The following is a 22355-nucleotide window of genomic DNA, read 5'->3' as shown; positions in this document are numbered from 1 at the left end:
GACAGAAACCCACAAGCTTTGACACACAAGGACATGACAGATCATCCACTACAAATCATCCACAACAAGTCTTAAATCATTATTTCTTTTCTGAGGCAGATTGTTCAATTTGCAGGTGCTGGTTTTTTGGTGACTCTGCAGTCTAATTCCTTACCCTAAAGGCAGGATTTGCTCCATGTTCCAGTAAACACTTGACAGCTCCTGTACACAGGTTAAATGCAGCAATGTGCAAAGCTGTTCCAAAATCAAAATCACTACAGGTGGCATCCACATCTGCAAGTAAACATCACATGTGAGGCATGGAGGTTTGTTACATGAACATTTCACCCTACAGAGTCCTTGAAGACATTCACTGTTCACAGCTTATGCTAGCATTTATACAGAGCAGCATTATTCATGCACTGAATGCATGTGACAAGTAATTCTACATAGAATAGTGACCCCATCTGCACCTGTGGACCCATCCCATGAAGCAGGCTGGAAGATGAGCATTTCCTGTCATTCATTTCATAGGACTGATGACTTAACTGCAAAACTGTCACTACTTGGGATGCTCAACCCACTGTGCTAAGATTAACAAGTTAATACCTTCAGGTTTGCATATAAAATCATGTTTCAGAAGTGTTTCTGTTTTATTGCTTCTAGGTGTCAAATGTTAAGAGGAGATACACCTTCAATCAGTTGTTGTCCCTTGTGAGCAGGTAGTAGGGCAAGGGAAAAGGATTATATCCCTGCTTTGCATTGCTTTAATTACTAGTGGCCAAGAATGGAGCAAGAGCTGGGTGATTTCTGTAATTATGTTTTCAAAGGCCTGCACTCTGAAGGGTCCTGTGCTGGTAAGCCTGGCACATGGAGCACTGCATTTGACTGGAAGAGATTTAGTGTATGTCCATCAATGATTCCCAGAATCTCTGTCTGCTAAGAAGTTATTACTGTTCTAGAAGACTGGAACCTTAATGACTGTTTAGTCTTTGGCTCCTCTCCTAAACTGGACAAGAGAGGTCTCAGTTTGAGTCACCTATGTATATGACATAATTGAAAATGTCAGCTGGCTTAATACACAACCCAAAACCCAGCAAGTACTTAGTAATAATGGTGAGGAACAACTTCCCACCTCAGGGCTGTACAGTCTCCTTGAATTTTCTAGCTTCTGTCCCAAAACCCACTATGCCTTCTCCTAAGGTGATAAACAAAGCATACCCCAACTCTGAATTAAGATTATGGGAGTAAATAAAATACATATATAAGATAAACATGTGTGTCTCTATAGATATGCCAACTCTACACAGACTAACAAAGACTGTCCCTGAATTCTATTCAGATGGAAGGTGACAAATCTGGATTCAATTTTAACAGCTTCAAAACTGTGCTAATATGAATACAGACTTAGCTTTTTTGAATTAAATAGGCTCATCCTGAGGGGAAAAAAAAAGGCTGCATTCACATGATGCAATCAAAGCAAGAGCCACATGTGCAGATGTAGCTTTTATATAACCAAATGTCAAGAGATCATCATCAGTGTAAAACTGAGTAGAAGCACTGAGGTTGTTTTCAACCACTGAAACTTCTGTGTTCAATAAGGCTGTCAAGCAGGCATTTGAAGGACCTGAAGGAGCCTACAAGAAAGCTTTCCCAGGAAAGGCCATTTCATAAGGATTTGTAGTGACAGGATGAGGGGCAATGTTTTTAAGAGAGAAGAGAGGAGATTTAGATTGGGTATTAGGAAGAAATTGTTTACAGTGAGGTTGGTGAGACACTGAACAGGCTATTGAGGGAGGTTATGGATGCCCCCTCCCTGGAGATGTTCAAGGTCAGGCTGGACAAGGCCTTGAGCAAGCTGCTCTAGTGGAAGGTGTCCCTGCCCATGGTGAGGGGGTTGGAACTAGATGATCTTTAAGGTCCCTTCCAGCCCAAACCACTCCATTTCTACGATTTTCTGCAGACACAGGAGCCAATGCGTAGAAATACTGCCCAGCAGCATCAGCTACTGAGTCAGCAACAGTTGCATATACTCCTGTTTTTAAAAGTAACTGCTGAGTACTTGGTTGGTTTGTTTGATCAGACAGTTGGGACTTCCTCATACCTGCAGGTTTCATGCTTTCAGTTTTTAAGCACTGTTTTCTTACAGCTTTGTTCTAGGTCTAAGTTGGCATAGCACAGGTGACAAAAAGAAACAAAACACACATCAAATGTTACCCAGAAATCACCCCCAAACTACCTGGGGGAAAGGAATAAGCAGTAATGGTCTGTCCTCAGCAACCCAGGCAGGTTACAGCCATTCTCAAATGGCACCACACCACGTTTCTAATTCTTAAGCCTTTAACACTATTTCTATTTACACTAAAAATCCAAGACCAAACTCACTCTAACAACTGGGAGAAAATCTGTACAAAAGAATTTAAACACAGAGCTTCAGAAAGGAAATAGTTTAGGAGTCAAAAGGAAACACCTGTGGTACTGGCTGCTCCACAATGTGTGTCTCAGAGTCAGCACCCCACTGTTTTGAGAAGGTCTTTGTGTAGCTGAGAAGTTCTTTGAATAGTAACCATTTTTTCTCTCCAGTTCAGCAGCATAGCTGCCTTTTCATATGTCCTCCTTTCTCTGCAAACTGTCTGATGAAGCTAAGATCATTCTGTGAATTCAGACCATCCATTGTTTTCATGTCATGGGGCAAATGATTTTTAATGTTTTCTGAGATTAAAAAAGAACTAAATTTTAAAAAAATAAATCATCCACTTATTCAAGAACTGCCTACTGCCTACTGCCTACTGCCTGCTGCCTACTGCCAAGGCATGCAACTAGAGTGGCTTCCTTGGAATCACTGAACATGAGAGGATGGAAGAGACCTCCACAGATCAGCAAGTCCAACCCCCCTGCCAAAGCAGGACCACCTAGGGTAGGCCTCACAGGAATGCAACCAGAGAGGTTTTTAATGTGTCCAGAGAAGGAGACTCTACAATCTTTCTGGGCAGCCTGCTCCAGGGCTCTGTCACTATCACTATAAAGAAGTTTCTCCTCATGTTGAGGTGAAACCTTCTATGTTCAAGTTTGCATCCATTGTTCCTTGTCTTATTAGTATGCACCACCCAAAAGGGCTTGGCCCCCTCCACCTGACACCCACCCCTCAGGTATTTATGGACATTGATCAGATCAATTCTATATAACAGATAAACAAATGCCACACTTAGAGACCACTACATGCCAGCTTAGGGTGAACAGAATCACAGAATGGTAGGGATTGGAAGGGACTTCTGGAGACTACCAAATGCAACCCCCCTGCCAAAGCAGGATCACCTATGGCAGGTCACACAGGAACACCTTCAGGTGAGTTTTCAAAGTCTCCAAGAGAAGAAGACTCCACAACCTCTCTGATCAGTCTGCTCCATGGCTCCAGCACCCTCACAGTAAAGATGTTTTTCCTCACATTGAAGTGGAAATTCCTGTGTTCCAGTTTGTGTCCACTGCCCTTTTTCCTATCACTGGGCATCACTAACAAGACCCTGGCCCCTTCTTGACACCCACCCTTCAGGTATTTGTAAACATTAGTTAGATCCTCTGTCAGCCTTCTCTTCTCCAGCCTAAACATGTGTCTCAGCCTTTCCTCATAGGGCAGATGTTCCAGTCCCCTATCATCCTCACGGCCCTCCCCTTGGACTCACTCCAGTAGTTCCCTGACCCTCTTGAACCTGTGAGCCCAGGACTGGACACTACTTTCAGATGAGGCTTCACTAGAGCAGAGCAACAAGTACATGAAACAAAAGCCAAGCATGCCCTACCTTTTGGCTTTGCATTTTTCAGAATCAAACTGATAAGCTCTGGGACATCAAAGTAGGCAGCATAGTGCAAGGCATTCATGTTCGTCCAGCGGCTGCGCAAGCTGCTGTCTGCACCCAGCTCCAGCAGCTGGGTCGCGAATTTGACAGCAGTTTCTACATCACCTGCAAGGCAAATTTTGTACCATGAGCACTGGAGATGTATTTTACCCCCCCAAAAAAACTCAAATGCTTACATTTAACACATAATTAAACCCATAAAGCTCACAGCTGAACTACTACTGTGCCTTTCTTTTTAGGCTCAGGATGCAGGAATCTTCGCCTTTCCTCACAAAGCCCTGCAGTCTCCACTGCAGTGCAGAACAACACTTCCTGTTTACCTCTAATGTAGATAATATTTCAGCCATCCAAACCAGGGATTTGAGTATCTGACAGAAAAAAAACAATTAACAAAATATGCTCCACAACACTGAAGTTTATGCTGCATGATCTGCCACCACCTGAAATCTAACCTATGCCAGATCTCACTCAGAAACTTAGCTCAAATTCAGAGGAGAACTGGGTTCAAGCCAGTACAAAGAAGTGCCACAACACAGAAAAGCAAATGGGGATGTGCACATAGAGTTAAATAGGATCATAACAATGCAAACAAAATGTTTTCTGCTGATGTGATCAGAGTGAAACAAAAAAAAGAGGAGGAAAGAACAGGCAGTCACCAAAGTGGTGTAGTTTCACTGTCCATAGGTCAGGTGCCAGTCTGAACCTCAGCCTGAAACAGCCTGTGCTACATGCACTATATGTTTAAGCTGGTGCTGTTGTTTGCAATACCTATACCACTAACTTAACTCACTCCCAACGGCCACAGCCCTAACTGCTCTACAGGTCTGTATCTGCCTTTCTGATGACCACTGGAAGAGCCAAAACCAAGCACTAAACAAACACAAATAATAAATCTCTAAAATAAATGTACAGCAAGGAAAAAAGCCTGCACTGGTTGGCAGGATTAGCCTTTGTGAATTAATTAGGGATTTAACTCTATAATAAGGTTTCATTACTCACCAATTCCATGAGCCCCTGATTTGCAAGTGTAATGCAAGAGAGTCATATCAGTCAGCCCATCTCTGTCATTCACATTGCAGCCCCTTTTAATGATCTGAGAGAGAGGTGGAAAACAAGCCCAGGTTAGCTCTGGCAGATCTTTGACATTAATTTTCAAGTTATTTCAGATACATTGACTCCTGGATTCATTTCAATGGCTAATCACAGAATGCTTTGGGTTGGAAGGGACCTTTAAAAGTCATCTAGTCCAAACTCCCTGCAGCCAGCAGGGACATCTTCTGCTGTTTCAGGTTGCTCACAGCCCCAAACAACCAGACCTGGAATGGTTCTGGGGAGGGGGCATCTACTACCTCTCTGGGAAACTTGGGCCAGTGTTTAACCACCCTCAGTGTAAAAAAAAATCCTTTCTCTCCAGTTTGAATCTCACTCTTCTTGTTTTATCAGCCCTTGTCCTGTCACAACCGGACCCTGCTAAAAGGTCTGTCCCCAGATTTCTTACTGGCCCCCTTAAGTACTGAAAAGCCACCAGAAGGTCTCCCTGGAGCCTTCTCTTCTCCAGGCTGAACTACCCCAACTCTCTCAGCCTGTCCTCACAGCAGAAAAAAATAACAAAGAAGCCTGCCAAAGCAGACTGCAACTGCAGAAATGATCAACAGGCACAAATGTAATCAGGTTTATTACAGGAGTACCATCACCCTTCACTGCTTACAGAGTTTAAAGCTTCTTTATGTCATTACTTCTAACACACACTTCACATACTGAGAAGTTAACTGCTTAACTGAACAACAGGAAGATGACATCATTTACAAAGTCTCTCCCCTTGTTCTTTGGATCTCTCAACAGTCCTCCCCCTCCTCCCAAAAGTTACACTACAGTAGGAAGCACCTTCACTGTATTTCCCTACCTCTCTTACAAAAGCCTGGAATCCAGAAGAAGGGAAAACAAGAAAGTAAAATGGAATTACTGGAAACAAGGTGACTTCTAGAAGCCCACTGCAGGTTGCAAAGGAATTGCAGACCCTAATTCACTTTGCCTCACTTCAGGTCAGGCCTCACTTTAACTCCATCTATTGGAGCTCATGATCACTGCTAAGAAGGGAAGACACCAAGGTGAAAGGTGCCTGAACAACTGCTTTGAGAAGAAATTTTCTACTAGCTATCCAAATGTACTGAATTTTTATCCATCATCCTTCTCTTTACAGATGAAAGCTGGCACATGAAATACAAAGCACTCACTGCTTGTGCACCTCCCCTGTGACGAGAGACTGAGAGCCCTGGGGCTGTTTAGTCTGGAGAAGAGAAGGCTGAGAGGGGATCGGATCAATGTCTATGAATATCTGAGGGGTGGGTGTCAAGTGGAAGGGGCCAAGCTCTTTCAGGTGGTGCATACTGATAAGACAAGGAAGAATGGATACAAACTTGAACACAGAAGGTTTCACCTCAATATGAGGAGCAACTTCTTTACAGCGAGGGTGTTGGAGCACTGGAACAGGCTGCCCAGAGAGCTTGGGGAGTCTCCTTCTCTGGGGACTTTCAAAACCCACCTGGATGCATTCCGGTGTGGCCTACCCTGGGTGATCCTGCTTTGGCAGGGGGGTTGGACTTGAGGATCTCTGGAGGTCCCTTCCATCCTCTAATGTATTGTTCTACTGTAAGTACTTGTCAAAAGGCAGAAACTGTGTTGTGCATTTCTGATTAGCTCTGCTTCTGAATGAAGTGTCTGTAGTTGTCAACATAGTATCTCTTTAACACCGAAAGCATTAAAAGGATCTTCAGTTACACCTCACCTCATTCCCAATGACATCAATATTCTGCTGGACCTGTGGCACCCACTGCCTTAAGATTGCAAACAATTCAGACACTGATGTTTTCGGGTTGAAAAGTATTTCTTGGCATGCTGCATCATTGGGGTCAAAGAAAGAAAACTCTGGCAAAAGTAAAGCAAACAGAAAGGAATCATTAGGTACAGTTCTAAGTTTCACCATGCATCTAGTTTTTCAACCAGCAGAGAGAGTCACTTCAATACTACCCACACTGGACAATCAGAGCATTGAATTCATACCCAAAATTGCCTTTACCATCTGCTCTGTTTTGCCTTTAATACTAAGGCCTTGCTTGTGTTTCTGAAACAACTTTGGATCAGCAACCAAAGCAAATGGCACTGCAAGGCTGGGTTTGAAGTTTAGGCAAGGGCTAACAGAGATGTGCAGTGATTATGCTAATGAGGGTTTACTCTTGCTTCAAGCTAGCCAAGGACTGCTGATTCTGAGCAGTTCCTAAGCACAGCCAAGCCTCTTGATCTCTCAGTGATTAAATGTGTAGATGATTTCTCCATATGCTACAAAAGATGGCCTCTCCCCCTTCTCCCACCACAATTTACATACAACATCCCAAAACACAAACACATGCCCAAAGCAGGAAGGCATCCCATGGCCTCCATTCTCCTCAGATATTTCATGGATGCATCAGTCCCTGCTGGTTTAGCTGCAGGTAACAAACATGTTTAAAAATTCAGCCATCACACCAGGGTCAGGGGGAAAAAAAAAGAATTACTTATTTCTAAGATATGAAGTCTCACACTGCCTCAGCCAACCCAAAGCACAGGTGTTAAACCACTTTAGTATTAAAGCATGACATTCCTGATCCTTACAGGTGTATGTATGGGGCATGTCTATACACAAGCTGGGTTTTAAATATGGGGTGTTTTCCAGCTCTGGAAAATTATCTGAAAATCTGGCTAGCAATGGCTGTTAGGAGAGAGAAGAACCTGCTGTCATCAGCAAAGGATTGAATCATGGAAAACACTGAGCTTTTCCCCTGGCTGCAGCTATCAGGGAGTTGCCTTTTACAAGGGTTTCAAACAAACGTACAATGTCAGCTTGTATCAATCACGGCTACACGGCTCTCAGAACAGACACACAGGTTAAGTAAAACAAAGCATCAGCACTCTGGGTGTGTGCCATGGTATCAACCACCTCTGGATGAATCATCTGAGCCTTTCCTCAAAAGGAGCACACCACACTTCTAGATTGGATCAACAGGTAAAAGCAGATATGGAGCCCACTTCCTGGCTACCTAGAGTTCCTCTAAACACACTGCTTTGCTTAACAAAGTAAGGACAACTTCCCTGACAGCATCAAGTTTTAGTCAATCTAGCATACTAAAAGCAAACCAACCAACCAACAACTAATCCCTTATCTCACCCCAAACAAGAACAACATGAACCTGCTGGAGAGGGTCCAGACGAGGGCCACAGGGATGAACAGAGGGCTGGAGCACCTCTGCTATGTAGGCAGGCTGAGGGAATTGTGTCTGTTCAGCCTGGAGAAGGCTCTGAGGAGAACCTATAGTGGCTTTCCAGTACCTAAAGGGGGTCAACAGGAAAGCTGGGGAGAGAGTTTTTTAAAGGGCCTATGGTGATAGGACAAGAGGCAAGAGTTTTAAACTAAAGCAGATTTAGATCAGACATTAGAAGAAGTTCTTCACTAGGAGGGTGGTGAGACACTGGAACAGGTTGCCCAGGGAAGTTGTGGATGCCTCATCCTTGGAATTATTTAAGACCAGACTGGATGAGGCTTTAAGCAACCTGCTTTAGTGGGAGATGTCCCTGCAGGGCAGTTGGAACTAGATGACCTTTAAGGTCCCTTCCAACACAAGCCATTCTATCTCCCAGCACAACACAAAGCAGTCATCAGTAGTAGTGATGTACCATGAACTGATTTATCTGCTAATATTTCACTGCCACATAACTTGATCTATTGCTGAAAGCTATGAAATGAACAGACAGCTACCCAACAGGACGATCTTACACAACACACTTGATACTTACTCTACCAAGAGGACCGCTAGCTGCAATCCTGAACCAAATTATGTACCAGAAATTGACCTTAACAGAGAGCTACAATCACTGTGCTAGGCTAAGAGCCCAAGAGCATAGTAAGAACTAGTAACAACCAGTTGCAGTGTTTGCAAATCAACCTCACAGAACATCTGTTAAAACAAAGTTCCATTAAAGGATGACAATGGCATCTAGATATTTTTAAATGTTGCTTTCTCCCCCTCTGTCCTTCCCCTGCACTGATACACTGCTCAGCTGGAGAAAGGAGAAATAAATGCACTTCAATGTAATGTTGTGGTTTAACCTCCTTTCCCCATACAGATGATACAAAAGAAGTTTTTGTAATTCCATTGAGTAGGCACAGACCAGCCAGGAGAGAGAGGAGTGATACTGCAGTGTCATTAAAAGATATCCCAGCACTACAACGTTTAAGGAAACACAAACAAGAAGTAAGAAAGCAGAGGGGAATAAACCATGGTGTCACTTTGAGTAGAGTAAGACAGACAAGCTACCAGAACAGGGCTAAACCATGCAGACACTTTATGTTCATCTGCTAAAACACATCAGATGAAATCACTGCATTTCCAGCCTCGGCTAACTCAAATGGGCCTCAAGAATGCTAAGTCATAGAATCATTAAGGATGGAAAAGACCTTTTAAGATCTGTCTATAAAAGACAGAACATGGAATGGAATGGAATGGAATGGAATGGAATGGAATGGAATGGAATGGAATGGAATGGAATGGAATGGAATGGAATGGAATGGAATGGAATGGAATGGAATGGAATGGACCGGAAGAGACCTTCAAGATCATCGTGTCCAACCTATCATCCAACACCACCCAACCAACTAAACCATGCAACCAAGCACCCTGTCAAGTCTCCTCCTGAACACCTCCAGTGACAGTGACTCCACCACCTCCTCGGGCAGCACATTCCAATGGGCAATCACTCCCTCTGTGTAAAACCTCCTCCTAACCTCCAGCCTAAACCTCCCCTGGCGCAGCCAGAGACTGTGTCCTCTTGTTCCTGAACGCAGTCAATTGCTACATGGCAAAAACAAAGGTGGAGGCAGTTATTTTTAAGGTATAGAGATGCTATCAACATCATCTGCAATATGCCAAGGCATTATAATTGCAGCTGTCCGTGAAGATCCTTACCTACAGCAGCACTTCAATATTAGATATCCTGTTTAAAACAGTATTAGAACTCACACACATGAAGACAATTCACCCAAATGTTGCAAGCTGATCACTGATACCTGCTATAACTTTCTGATGCTCACTTCCCAGTCCTTACCACCACAACCATGTACATTTCCAACAGAAATATCCCCCATAGTCTATTTTTACAGACTGAAACCATGAGCAGTGTAATTCTAGAGGTTTTAAACGCCGTGGAGATGTTTAACTCCATTAAGTTAGTGTAATTCTAGATCTTAACACAATATCCAGTTCTACACAGAGCAAAACCTCCCAAAATCTGACTCCACACAGAAAAAGACACTCCAGTTCAAAATGTATTCAATGAACTAAAAAGCAGGTGTCTTGGTCTTTCCTTTCCTTTCAAAAGTATCAGAGAATTCAGGCCATGTGCAGGAGATGATAGTTTTCCTACAAAATTATTATTCACACTTATTTGCTACTGATCTCAAATTAACCTTCTGTCAAATTTACATACCACAATCTAAAGGCATTGGTGCTGCAGCAACAGCAAAGGTAACAGACGCTTCAGAGCCTGGGAATAAGAACCGTTCTCTTTCTATGAGGGAAACTCCTTCTAAGGAAGGTTCTGGGAGATCCTCTATGGTCATCTTCTAGAAAGCCACTTTAGGAGGAACAAAATGAATAAATAACCTCATTAGAAACATTTTGGATTAGTTCTACCATCCTAAGATGCAATGTGCAGTGAGACTACAGCCCTTCCTTTGCACAGACAATTGCTACCAGTGCATCCTTACAAATTAATGAAGTTCATTAGTAAAAGCTAGTAGAGCATGGTGTCAAGGACAGCCAACCTCCAGGTGTGACTGCATCTCTAGACTTCTGTGTTACTAACAGAAAACATGAATTTCATAGAATCAAGAGAATGGTTTGGGTTGGAAAGGACCTTAAAGGTCATCTAGTTCCAACTCCCACCCACCAGGAACAGGGACACCTCCCACCAGACTGGGTTGCTCAAGGCCTTATCCAGCCTGGCTATGAACACCTGCAAGGAGGGGGCATCCACAACCTCCCTGGGCAACCTGTTCCTGCTCCCCACCTTCACTGGAAGGATCTTCTTCCTCATTTCTCCCCAGTTTTCCATCTGAGCAGTAACAAAAATCGTGATCCTGTAATGAGCAATCACGCAGTGCTGCTGAACAGATTAGTGTGCTTTACAGCTTTATGCAAAAGCAAAGCACCAAGTACCTGTCCTCACACTCTGCATCCTGTCCCCATAACTCTGCATGCATATTCCCTTCCTTCACTGTGAGCCAGAATGTGCTACCAGCTGCCACTTTCTCTGTTAAAATTCCCAGCTCTTTACTCTTCCCACACAAAGCTGCAGACAATTCATCACAGAGTGATTCACTCCTCGACTCCTGATTCCCCATCAGCTTCCTTCCCAGCTTCTCTCCTCTTTGTTTTAAAATAGGATCCTTACCACAGTGTCGTAACCTCTGCCCTGGTGGTGTTTCCAGTCAATGTTTCAGGCCTTAGAGCAAGCTAGGAGAGAGGAGAAAGATTAAACATCTGCACAGAGCAATGGTGACATCTTGTAACAACCACACCAACCTGCACTCTAAGGAGAGCTGGACACCGTTTCTAAGCCATCTACTTGGGCACCTTCAGTAACAAATAACAAACCCCACAGTTCAAAATAGGAACAGGCATTGTGGCACTACTGGGGACTACAGCTCACAGCTGAAAAACTGCAGTTCTGCATCTTGAACTTTCATGGTTAAATACTCAGGGTAAAAGCAGAGTTTCTACCAACCAACCAATCTGATTTTTCACCCTGGAGATCACCATACAGTGCTTTTTACTCAAGAATTAGTTTAGCCATTTTGCTTGACAGAAAGAATTCGTGGAGCTTCAATGGCAGTGGTTGGTAAGAGACATCTGGAGATGGAGTTCAACCCCCCTGCCAGAGCAGGATCACTTAGGGCAGGTCCCACAGGAACGCATCCAGGCGGGTTTTGAAAGTCTCCAGAGGAGACTCCACAACCTCTTTGGGCAGCCTGCTCCAGGGATCCATCACCCTCACTGTAAAGAAACTTCTCCTCATGTTGAGGTGGAACATCCTGTGTTCCAGTTCACACCTGCCATCCTTTGTCCTACCACTGGGCACCAGCAAAAAGAGCCCGGCACTTTCACCTTGACAGCCACCCCGCAGATACTGATAGGCATTAGGATGATCCTCCCTCACCCTTCTCTTCCCAAGACTAAACAGCCCCAGATCTCTGAGTCTTTCTTCATAAGAGAGAGGTTCAAGTCCCTTCATCATCTTCACAGCTCTCCATTGGACTCTTTCCAGCAGATCCCAGCCTCTCTTGAACTGGGGAGCCCAAATTGGGCTGTGTGGTCTCAGTGGGACAGAACGGAAGGTGAGGAGCACCTCTCTAGTCCTGCTGGACACACTTTGCTTGGTGTTTTCACTACATTTAATCTACACACAAGTAAACAGGAAAAATAAACAAGCAGTCTCCTGTTGAGGCTTCTTTTGAGGGCTGTAGCTCACACAAAGCAAGCTGTGTGAACAGATTTATTCCACTGCTTCCCCAAATAAATTCGTCACGCTATCTGGGAACTTGACAATCTACATTCTAATATAGAAGGCACAGCAGCAGTAGATTACAGATGCTAATCTCTAACCAAATAAATGAAAACCTCCTCCTCTTGCACACCATGCAAAGCTCACCCTGTCCTCAACTTGCAAAAGAGGTCCACATGAAAAGTGCTCACTTTACTCCAACTGGTTTATTTCCTCAGTCATATGCAGCTGTACAAATGTATGTGCCAGCACAAAGGGAAGATCAAGGAGGCCACTGGGAAGATCAGGACTATATTTTCCCACAGCATTATTAACTCACATTGGCTAAAGCATTCCAAGAGTCACCAAGGTCAAAAATATCACTAATTATTTCAATTATTACTTTCAACCAGAAAGGAACATTCAGAATTTACATTTTGACCAGCTTTACAGTCATCACAAACATGACAGCAATTACTTTCCTGGGGACTAGGAAGTCCCTTAAGCTGCAAGTCACTCATTAAATCTCTGTGGGGCATCAGTGAAATAGATCTGCTGACATCTGATATTTGTTCAAAGGTTATGCCAGAACAAAATAAGGGCAGCACATCAAGACAGCCACCCAAAATGCACAGGGAAACAAGCCATATGCATGAGTACTGAAGAGCTGACAGCTGAAGTTCTTGTTGTAAGAAGACAGGAAAGGAATTACAAGCACAGCGCTGCCGGTACCACACTGAGAAAAGAGTCAGCAGCCAGACCTGACTGAGCAGATAGGAAGAGGAAGAGGTGAGGGTTGTAAAGTACAACAACAGAAGTTGCTGGAACTAGAAATCAACACAGACATTTGAAAATTATTACAAGGGAAAAAAAGGACTGTTCAGTGCCCAGAGAAAAACAGACTGGACAGAAGAGAATCTGTGTGTCTGCAAGTATCAGAGCAGCTTCTACACTGAGGGGCCAGGGAGGAACAATTTGTCACCTCAGTGAAAAGAACTCAGCACATGAACTACCAGAGCAAACCAGGCAGGGAAACAGCCTCTGTTGTTGGGTAGGTGACACAAAGACCCAACTCCATAGAATGGCTTTACATGTTTACAGTAGAGCCAGCACTTCCTGACCTAAGCATGCACACCCTTACACCGGGGGATTTTAATCTGGATCTGGAAACATACTACCGTGTCATTATGCAGCACTGAACCATGTCATAGTATCATAGTACCATAGAATCAGTCAGGGTTGGAACAGACCACAAGGATCAGCCAGTTCCAACCCCCCTGCCATGGGCAGGGACACCCCACACTAGATCAGCCTGGCCAGAGCCTCAGCCAGCCTGGCCTTAAACACCTCCAGAGCTGGGGCCCCAACCACCTCCCTGGACAACCCATTCCAGGGCTTCACCACTCTCATGGGGAAGAACTTCCTCCTCACCTCCAGCCTGAATCTCCCCACCTCCAGCTTCATTCCATTCCCCCTAGTCCTATCACTCCCTGAGATCCTGAGCAGTCCCTCCCCAGCCTTCCTGTAGGCCCCCTTCAGATACTGGAAGGCCACAATTAGGTCACCTTGGAGCCTTCTCTTCTCCAGAAGAGCCCCAACTCCTTCAGTCTGTCCTCATAGGAGAGGTGTCATGGCAAGGCAAGACCATGTTCTGCACCCATAAGTACTTCCAGAGTCTGCTAGCTCATGTAGAAGTACTTCACAACCAGCTCATGTCACACATGCATACATGGAAAAAGCAAAAGGAAAGCAGAAGGTTTGAAACTATGTCAAAGAGAGGAGAAAGACAGACACCATCCTCATAGTGACTTCTGTTCTGAGTGAAAGCATAACAGCCTGAGGTACAAGTGATATCAAAGACATACAGGTGAGAAGTCCTGGTGGAATGGCACAGAAGGGCTTCCGAAGAGCAATGATTTCCCTACGTTAGTAAGGTGAGTTCAGACAGAAAAACGTGGTTAAGAGAAAGCCTGATCGAGCTGGAGGGATCTCTGCTCACTCCAAGGGGGTCAATCAAGGTGTGACCTTTTAGAGTCCCTTCCAACCCAATGTAACCTGTGAAGCTGCAAAATCCAAGGAACAAAAGAAGTTTCCTGTTCACAGCATTGCCAAGCTACTCCTAAAGGCAGTGAGCACAGCAGAGTATCACACCTGCGATCTGCCAGCCATACCTTCGGCTAAGTGAACTAACTCTGAAAAAGAGAAACACCACTGGAGAAAACAGAACCTGAAGGAGTCATCAGATGTCGACAAGACTGCAGAGCAGCTACAGGCTCCCTGAGAGCCAAACACTCCAGAGAAGTGCACAGTACCCCTGCAACAAAATTCTATATAAACCAGGATCCAACATTTCCACACAATCCAGAGGTTGTAGTTTCCAATTTGTGTTAAAGCACAAAGGTTTCCAGCAAGTGCCACTGAACAGATGCAAATGCTAAAGCATTTCAAGTGATGAAATACAATTGTCCTAGGGCTTTGACAGGAGAACTTATCACAAATGTGATGCTATTTTTGACTCTATCTGTGTATAATGGACTACTTATCACGCACTTGTATGTGCTCACGAAGAAAACAAACCAAATCAAGTTCAGAGAACAAGACTCCTGCACACTATCTGCTTGGCCCATAAGTGACAGACACGTTACAGGTATGGAATCACACAACTCTTTTGGCTTGGACAAGACCTCTACCATCATCAGGTTCAAACATCAAACACCACAGCAAAGTCCCAGAGTGCCGTGTCTTCATGTGTTTTGAGCATCTCCAGGCACAGCGACTCCACCACCTTCCTTGGAATCACACAACTCTTTTGGCTTGGACAAGACCTCTACCATCATCAGGTTCAAACATCAAACACCACAGCAAAGTCCCAGAGTGCCGTGTCTTCATGTGTTTTGAGCATCTCCAGGCACAGCGACTCCACCACCTTCCTTGGAATCACACAACTCTTTTGGCTTGGACAAGACCTCTACCATCATCAGGTTCAAACATCAAACACCACAGCAAAGTCCCACAGTTCCATGTCTTCATGTGTTTTGAGCATCTCCAGGGACAGCGACTCCACCACCTTCCTTGGACAGCCTGTTCCAGTGCCTCACTACTCTTCCCACACAGAATTTTCCCCCAATACTCAATCTCAACCTGCTCTGGTGCAATTTGAGGCCGCTTCATCTCGTTCCATCATCTGACACTAGGGAGAAGAGACCAACTCCTGGATCACTACAACCTCCTTTTGGAGTTGCACAGAGCAAAGAGCCCCTCTTCTCCAGACCAAACAACTCCAGTTCCCTCAGCTGCTTCTCACCAGACCCGTTCTGCACATCCAGTCTCTGGACACACTTCAGCACCTCAGTGTCCTCCTTGGAGCGCGGGGCCCAACACTGAAGCCAGCGCTGGAGATGCAGCCTCACCATAGCCCAGTACAGCGCACAGCTATGGAAGTGTACTCAGGATGGGCTTCCCCACCAGGCGTGGGACCCTCCTGCGACACGGCACCGCGCCTTCTGCGGCAGCAAGTCTGAGAAAGTTCCGCTCTGAAGGCTGCCCAGGTTGCCTCTGCCCGTTCAAAGCTTCCCCCACCTCCCGCCCCCCCCGCAGAAAGCCAACTACCGCTCAGACCGACCACGGGGCAGTCAACAGCGTGGACCCCTTGGGGGGCGGCAGGGGACCCCAAAGCCGCCTCAGCGAGAGGGGGCAAAAGGGCCCAGCTCACCAAGCAGCCCCAGCGAGAGCACCGCACCGTCGCGCAGCGCCGATCCCCACAGGGTCGCCTCCGTTTTGCCGCCCTGCCTCAGGCAGCCCCGCGAGGGCGCACACGCGGCCCCGCGAGCGAGCGGAGGGGGGGGTCTGGGGGGGGAACAGGCATCACTGCGGGGCGCGAAGGGCATCAAGGGACGGCTGCGGCCCGCCCGCTGCGGCGGCTCCCGCGGCGGCGCTGCCGCCACCCCCAGCATGCGCAGAGAGAAAGCAGCGGGAGGCCGCTGGTCCTTGTCCCACTCCCCTGCCAGAGATGCGGGGCCATGGCGGCGCTCGTCCCCTCTCCCCCGCAAGCCTACCTACCCTCCGCGGGGACGGCTGCGCCCAGGGGCTGCCGGGGCCTCCCGCGCCCGCCCAGGGGAGCTAAGGGACGCGAGCAGAGGCCCCGGTCTGAGCCCACCCCTCCTCTCCCGCTGGCCTATCAGCGCCCAGCGCTGCCCTGCTGGCCCCGCCCCACTCGGGCCTGTCCGCGCGGTCGGGCGTGCGGCGCGGTGGGGCTGAGCTGCTCCTGGTCCGGCCGGGGTGCGTTGAAGTACTCCGGAGCCGCCAAAACCAGGCAACGCTAAAGGAGGTGCGGGGCAGGCCTTACAGCTGGCGGCGCAGCCTCCAGATGCTGCTGTGCGTATCATGAGCTGCTTTGGGTTGCAAGGGACCTTTAAAGGCCACCTACTCCAACCCCACTAGAGTCAGCAGGGCCATCTGCCACTGGGGCTGGTTGTTCAAAGCCCCAAACAACCTGACCTGGAATGGTTCCAGGGATGGAGCATCTGCCACCTCTCTGGTCTACAGGGACCATGGTCTCACCACACTCAGTGTAAAAAAATGTCTTCCTTCTATCCTGTCTGCATCTCCCTCTAGTTGAAACTCCTCACCCCTCTGATGTCGCATCATACCCTGCTATGAAGTGTTTCACCAGCTTTCTTACTGACCCCTTCACGTTGAGAAAGGTGCTTTAAGGTCTCTCTGGAGCCTTCTCCACGCTGAACAACCCCCCCCCCGCCCATCCTGTCCTTACAGCAGAAATGCTTCAGCCCTCTGATCACATTGTATTCCCTCCCCTGGACTGCTCCCAGAGCTCCACGTCCCTGTGCTGAGGACTCCAGAGCTGGACACAGAACTGTAGCTGAGGTCTCACCAGAGTGAAGCAGAGGGACAGAATCACTTCCTTTGACCTGCTGACCATTCTTCTGATGCAGCCCAGGATTTAGCTGACCCTCTGGGCTGTGAGCACACATTGCTGGCACATCTTTTTAATTGTCATTGTTTTCTTAAAAGACAGCACACACCCAGCTCTTCACAACCCACTGTGATCACAGGAGAAATTTCTAAGCATACCCTCCTTAAACACAGGCTGGAGATGTTGTTTCAGCCAAGGTGACTGCAAAGCTGCCTACGTAGCTGGGTGGAACCAGCCAGGGCAACAGGATCTGTCAGCTCAATCACCTGCCCACAGTCACACACCACCAGAACCACGGCAGTGATGGCCCCAAGCAGCTCTCAAAAAAAGTCAGAGGAATATTTGAGGCCAGTGAGCTGCAGATCAGGCACCTTTGGTCAATGGATGAGCAGGGGAATAACCCCAATTCTCCACACTGCTCACACACCTGAAGAGGAACAGGAGGAATGGGTAGGAAGAGAAGATAGGAGCAGAGACAGCTACACAGTTAGGAACCTGAGAACTTAGGGTGCTGAGCGTTCATGCATGTGTTCGTGGTAGCTTTAGGCTGTGCCTATAAATTTCTGTCACAGCTCTTGAACAGAAAGTACTAAAATGTAAATAAATCCCTAGTGGGGCCAAAAAGGAAAACAAGGATAATTCTAAACAATCCTGCTGGAAAGGTAACAGACTTGAGCTAGTAATGTAAACAATTTCTCTCTCTTCTGGCTTCCTGGGGCTGGGAGATAAGAACTTGCCTCTGCTTGACCTTGGCTGCACTGCTTTTGTTGTGACTGGTATTAACTTCACTGCTTCTGTCCCTTGTCCCTTTTGTACAGAGGGGTAAGGGGGAGGCTGAAGCTAGTAGCTTCCCCTGGTACTTGGCCAGGGGGGTCCTTGTGTTGTTAACTGTAAATATCTGTAAATGGTGTGTATTTGTACATGCTCATTGCATTCATTGCATTTCATTGTAGATTGCAGTTTTGCATGTAAACACAGCTTTCATTTGCTTCCAACTGAGCTGCTCTGGCAACAATTTAATGATGGGGGGGAATTTTCAACCCACCACAGCATAACACCATAAAATGTTGATGCACCAACAGCTTTGTAGAGGGACTCTGCTTAAAGTCAAACACAGGACTAGGGGGAATGGAGCAAACATAGAAATGTGTACATTCAAACTGGATGTTAGGAAGAAACTCTTCACCATGAAGCTGATGAGACACTGGCACAGGTTGCCCAGGGAGGTGGTAGAAGCTGCATCCCTGGAAGCTGTTAAGGCCAGGCTGGATGTGGCTCTGAGCAACCTGATCTAGTGTGAGGTGTCCTTGCCCATGGCAGGGAAGTTGGAACTAGATGATCCTCGAGGTCCCTTCTAACCTGACCAATTCTATGATTCTATAATCACTGGTAGATTTAAGCACATAACTCAGAAGTCACAACTCAGTGATCTCCGAAGGTTCCTTCCAACCCCTAACATCCTGTGATCTAGACTTCCCAGTGATTTCAGTAACCTACTGGAGGAACAAAAGTAGCAATTTCCAAGAAGGCTTTTCAGGGGCTCTTATCCAGTGCTGTAAACCTAATGAGGATCTAAATCCAAAGACTGGTCATCTCCAAGAAACCCATGCAGTGACAAACCCCCTTTCATATGGCTCGAGCCCAGGCTGCTTGAGGGGATGAAAGCTGGACAAAACTGGGTAAAAAACTCAGATAGGGCCTGCTAGATTTTTCTGCTGAATGTGGCTCACTAAATATAACCATGCTTGTGTTGATATTTTTCTCCAGTGATAATATTACTTAAGGGTGAAGCAAGGCAAATAATGGGAATGACAAGTGGGAATTACCTCAAGTGAAGTACTGAAAAGTCAAGAGCTGCAAGTGCTCTTACATCCCATAGGCTTGAAAACTGAAAGGAGTGGAAGGTGGAGTTGCACTTTTGACAGTAAACATATTACAGCAGATGGCTACAGAAAAGCTACAATAACTCTTCAATTCCTTACAAACGTTCCATGCTTCCAGGAAAACGCAGGCCTGCTGTTTTCACCTCAAGGGTACTTTAGAGAAGAGAATTTGGAGTATAAGCAAAGATGTGGTTGTAAGCAAGATCAAATGTGAGCTTAGTATTATTGGCAGTTGATGTCTGCCTTTTCTGAGATGCCTGACATTCTGGGCAGAGGCAGTGCTGCATGCCTGATGATGAATGATGGACTTCAGTGAGGTGCCTGAAATGGAAATTATTAGCAGATCTAGAGAAGGATACCATTTAGGAGGACTTCAGTGGGGGTAAAGTGCAGGCAAAGGGGAAACAGTGTTGAGCAGAGTTGAATGGAAACTATTGGGATGAAAGAGGTTATCAGTGGCATCCTGAGGTATTATTCTTATGAGACCAAAAAAAAAAGGGGAAAAAATGAAAAGAATTGGTGTTAAAAAGGAATGAACTGTTAAGACTGATGTATAGGACCATAAAATAGAAATAGCTGAGGAAGAGAAAGATGCAATTATAGTCAATAGCTAGAAGATGAGCACCATTATCAATACAATGTAATGGCATGAAAAGCAAACACTTATCTTAGGATGCATAACTGGAGAGCTGTGGCAGGAAAATGTTCATGCCAGCAGGTTCTGCCATCTCCTTGGGAAGCTGCACATGGTTCTGACCACCTTTTTCAGTGAAAGGCAGCTAATCTAGCATGCCCAGAGATGATTTGCTAGCACATTCAAGGAAAAGAAGGGTCTATTTTAGGAGGTTACCAGAGCATGGCTTGTTTAATGCAGCAGAATGAAAGCTGAGACAGAGGGTATGGTTGCCATCTGCCATAAACCATGGAAAATGGTGTGTGAATTCAAAGTTAATGTTGAATAGGAAAATAAAACTCTGTGGATCCTTTTATGCTAGGAAATGAAAGCCAGCACCTAACAAAGCATCTCAGGTCCTAGAACATCCTTCTGGTTGAAGCAGGAAGGGCAAAACCCCAAACATTTTACCTCAGAATGAATCCTGTGACTTAGTGCTGGAGAGTGTCCGGGAGACTGGACAGCACTGCCTGACAAGACCCCTGCCTGTCCTGACTGCCACCCCTGGGCCCTGCAACGGGATTGATTTAATTTTAATCTTCAAGTCTCTTTCTGTACTTTTTCACAATATCTTTTTCAGCACTCCTACATGCCAGGATGTGAATCTAAACAAAAATCTATTCAGCCTATCCTGTCTGACTCACTGGGTGCTGTCGTGGGCAGCAAAGTTGTTGAGCACCTGGAGAACTCAAAACAATGGGTTGGAGCAGCTCTGAGTACCTTGGGAGGAAGATGGAGAAACAATGCTTGTGAGCAGCAAGCCTGGTTTAACTAAAATATTCCTTCACTTCTTGTTCTCCTTTGGGCAGAACCAGTTCCTTCATCTCCCCAAATTTACACGTCAAAGGAAAGGAAGGGATTATTTCTGTGGCTTTGGAATACATTGCAGCTTCAAGCAGAGCCACTCTAGAGTGAGGATTAGGGCAGCAGAGAGGTTCTGAAAGTGAGTGTGCTTATGTCCCACTTTCATTGCAGCTTTGGGACAGCAAGCACGTTCTAAAGACAAGGGATGCTCCAGGGGCCACCCTCAGAGCTGGGTGTGAAACAAGGAAACCACGTAGCCACCCGCAGTTAGGATATTTCTCTCCCACAAAAACAGACTCCTAGTGATTGTCAGTCTTCCCAGCCCTGCCCGTGATTTCCCAAGGACACACCACCCTTCCACCCTCCAAGCATCAGCCAGCACCCTGCTGTCTAAATTGCCCTTTCCAGTTTCTGCTAGGTGTGCTAACTCCTAGCTCCTCAAATCACACCCACTGCTTCTGGATCAGACAGCCTTAAGCTTAGCACCTCATCAGGGACCACTCAGCTCCTCTTTTATTAGTGCCCAGGCAGTGAAAGGAGATCATCTTCTCTGGCTCACCACACTGCTGGGCAGCAGATGCTCCAAGCTGCCTATGCAGGTTTGACATGGTTTCACACAGTGCACACACCATGGTTTGAGGCACTCTGAGAGGAAGCCAGGAGGAATGCTGCCTTTGTCTCGATTTTCAGAGATGCTGTAAGTGAGGGAAGCCACTGCAACTGGAAGAGGCACGAGGCTAAACAGCTGCACTCCTTCCTATAGCACCTTGGGGGATTTTTCAGGAATAAAAAGCGCTTGGATCTCACTTCAGATCCCAAATCAACACCTGTCACCTTCCGCTGTAAATAACAGAAGCCACTGCCTGCCTGTTAAACTGCCAGGCCCACAGCTGGGAGAAACTTGCTTGCCTTGAAATTGCTCCACAACCACAAACTTGTTTTGACTTGTGAGAACTTTTGTAACCACTGCCTGGGCTCATGGGAATGTCCCTTTTTAATTACATAGATCTGCATAACTCTGGAAATCTGTGCTTAAAGCTTTGTGCTGTTTCACACAATTCTTGGTCCTAACTCTTACCCTTTGGCAATCACTGCCTTAACCACTGAAACCAACAGTAAAGGTGTTAGTTGCAATGGACAGCAAGCTTCTAAATACTCATGGGTTTCTTAGCAAAGAGAAACTATGACTAAGTGTCCAGAATACACTCAGAGGTATTCTGAAGTTCCCCCATCTGAAATGCTAGTTTAGATCCACAAGCTGCAGACAGCATCTTAACAACCTATGCAAAACTTATTCTAGGAATACTATTCTTGTGCAGTTTGGATTTTCAGCTTGGAAGCAATCTAGAAGGGGTGTGGGGGTGAAAATCTTCTTTGGGAGTCTTAGAATGAAAAAAGTAAACAGCTTGTCACTTGCAAGCACAGGAAAATCTTGAAGACCCGCAAGGCAGAAGTCTGACATCTCTAATCCACTTGATTTTGTGTCCTGTACTCTCCAGTGGGTACATGCTCGATCAAGGTCACCTTTCTCTTCTTTGAGGAGTCACTAGTGGCATTCACACAGTTGTTCAAATATTTTCCCTTCAAAAGAAGGCTTCAAAATACAGTCTCTTCCTTTGGCTCTCTGCCTTGGATTGTATGTTACGTTTTTGCAACAA

The 22355-nt window shown here is 46.0% G+C and overlaps 1 protein-coding gene across 7 annotated transcripts in view; it reads right to left on the bottom strand.

Moving 5' to 3' along the window:
• The window catches only part of CLIP4 (CAP-Gly domain containing linker protein family member 4), a 67104-nt gene that overhangs the window by 30062 nt on the left and 14687 nt on the right, over positions 1–22355 (bottom strand). For 2 of the 7 annotated variants that reach the window (XM_068153690.1, XM_068153694.1), the window contains exons 1-7: positions 16464–16540; positions 11316–11377; positions 10350–10496; positions 6619–6758; positions 4833–4926; positions 3777–3938; positions 155–273 (exon numbers count right to left, since the gene is read on the bottom strand). In XM_068153690.1, coding sequence (XP_068009791.1) covers positions 155–273; positions 3777–3938; positions 4833–4926; positions 6619–6758; positions 10350–10482 — 648 coding nt within the window. In that variant the 5' untranslated portion in view covers positions 10483–10496; positions 11316–11377; positions 16464–16540. Of the gene's footprint in view, positions 1–154; positions 274–3776; positions 3939–4832; positions 4927–6618; positions 6759–10349; positions 10497–11315; positions 11378–16116; positions 16196–16463; positions 16541–22355 lie in introns of those variants that run through there. The other 5 variants (XM_068153693.1, XM_068153692.1, XM_068153696.1 and 2 more) reach the window with 5 other exon arrangements.

Source organism: Melanerpes formicivorus, unplaced genomic scaffold, assembly GCF_026170545.1.
Source record: "Melanerpes formicivorus ecotype bairdi unplaced genomic scaffold, bMelFor1.0.p_v2 SCAF_26, whole genome shotgun sequence".
Classification (NCBI taxonomy): domain Eukaryota; kingdom Metazoa; phylum Chordata; class Aves; order Piciformes; family Picidae; genus Melanerpes; species Melanerpes formicivorus.
The sequence above is the reverse complement of the archived record's forward strand: the minus strand, read 5'-3'. Positions and strand labels throughout refer to the sequence as shown.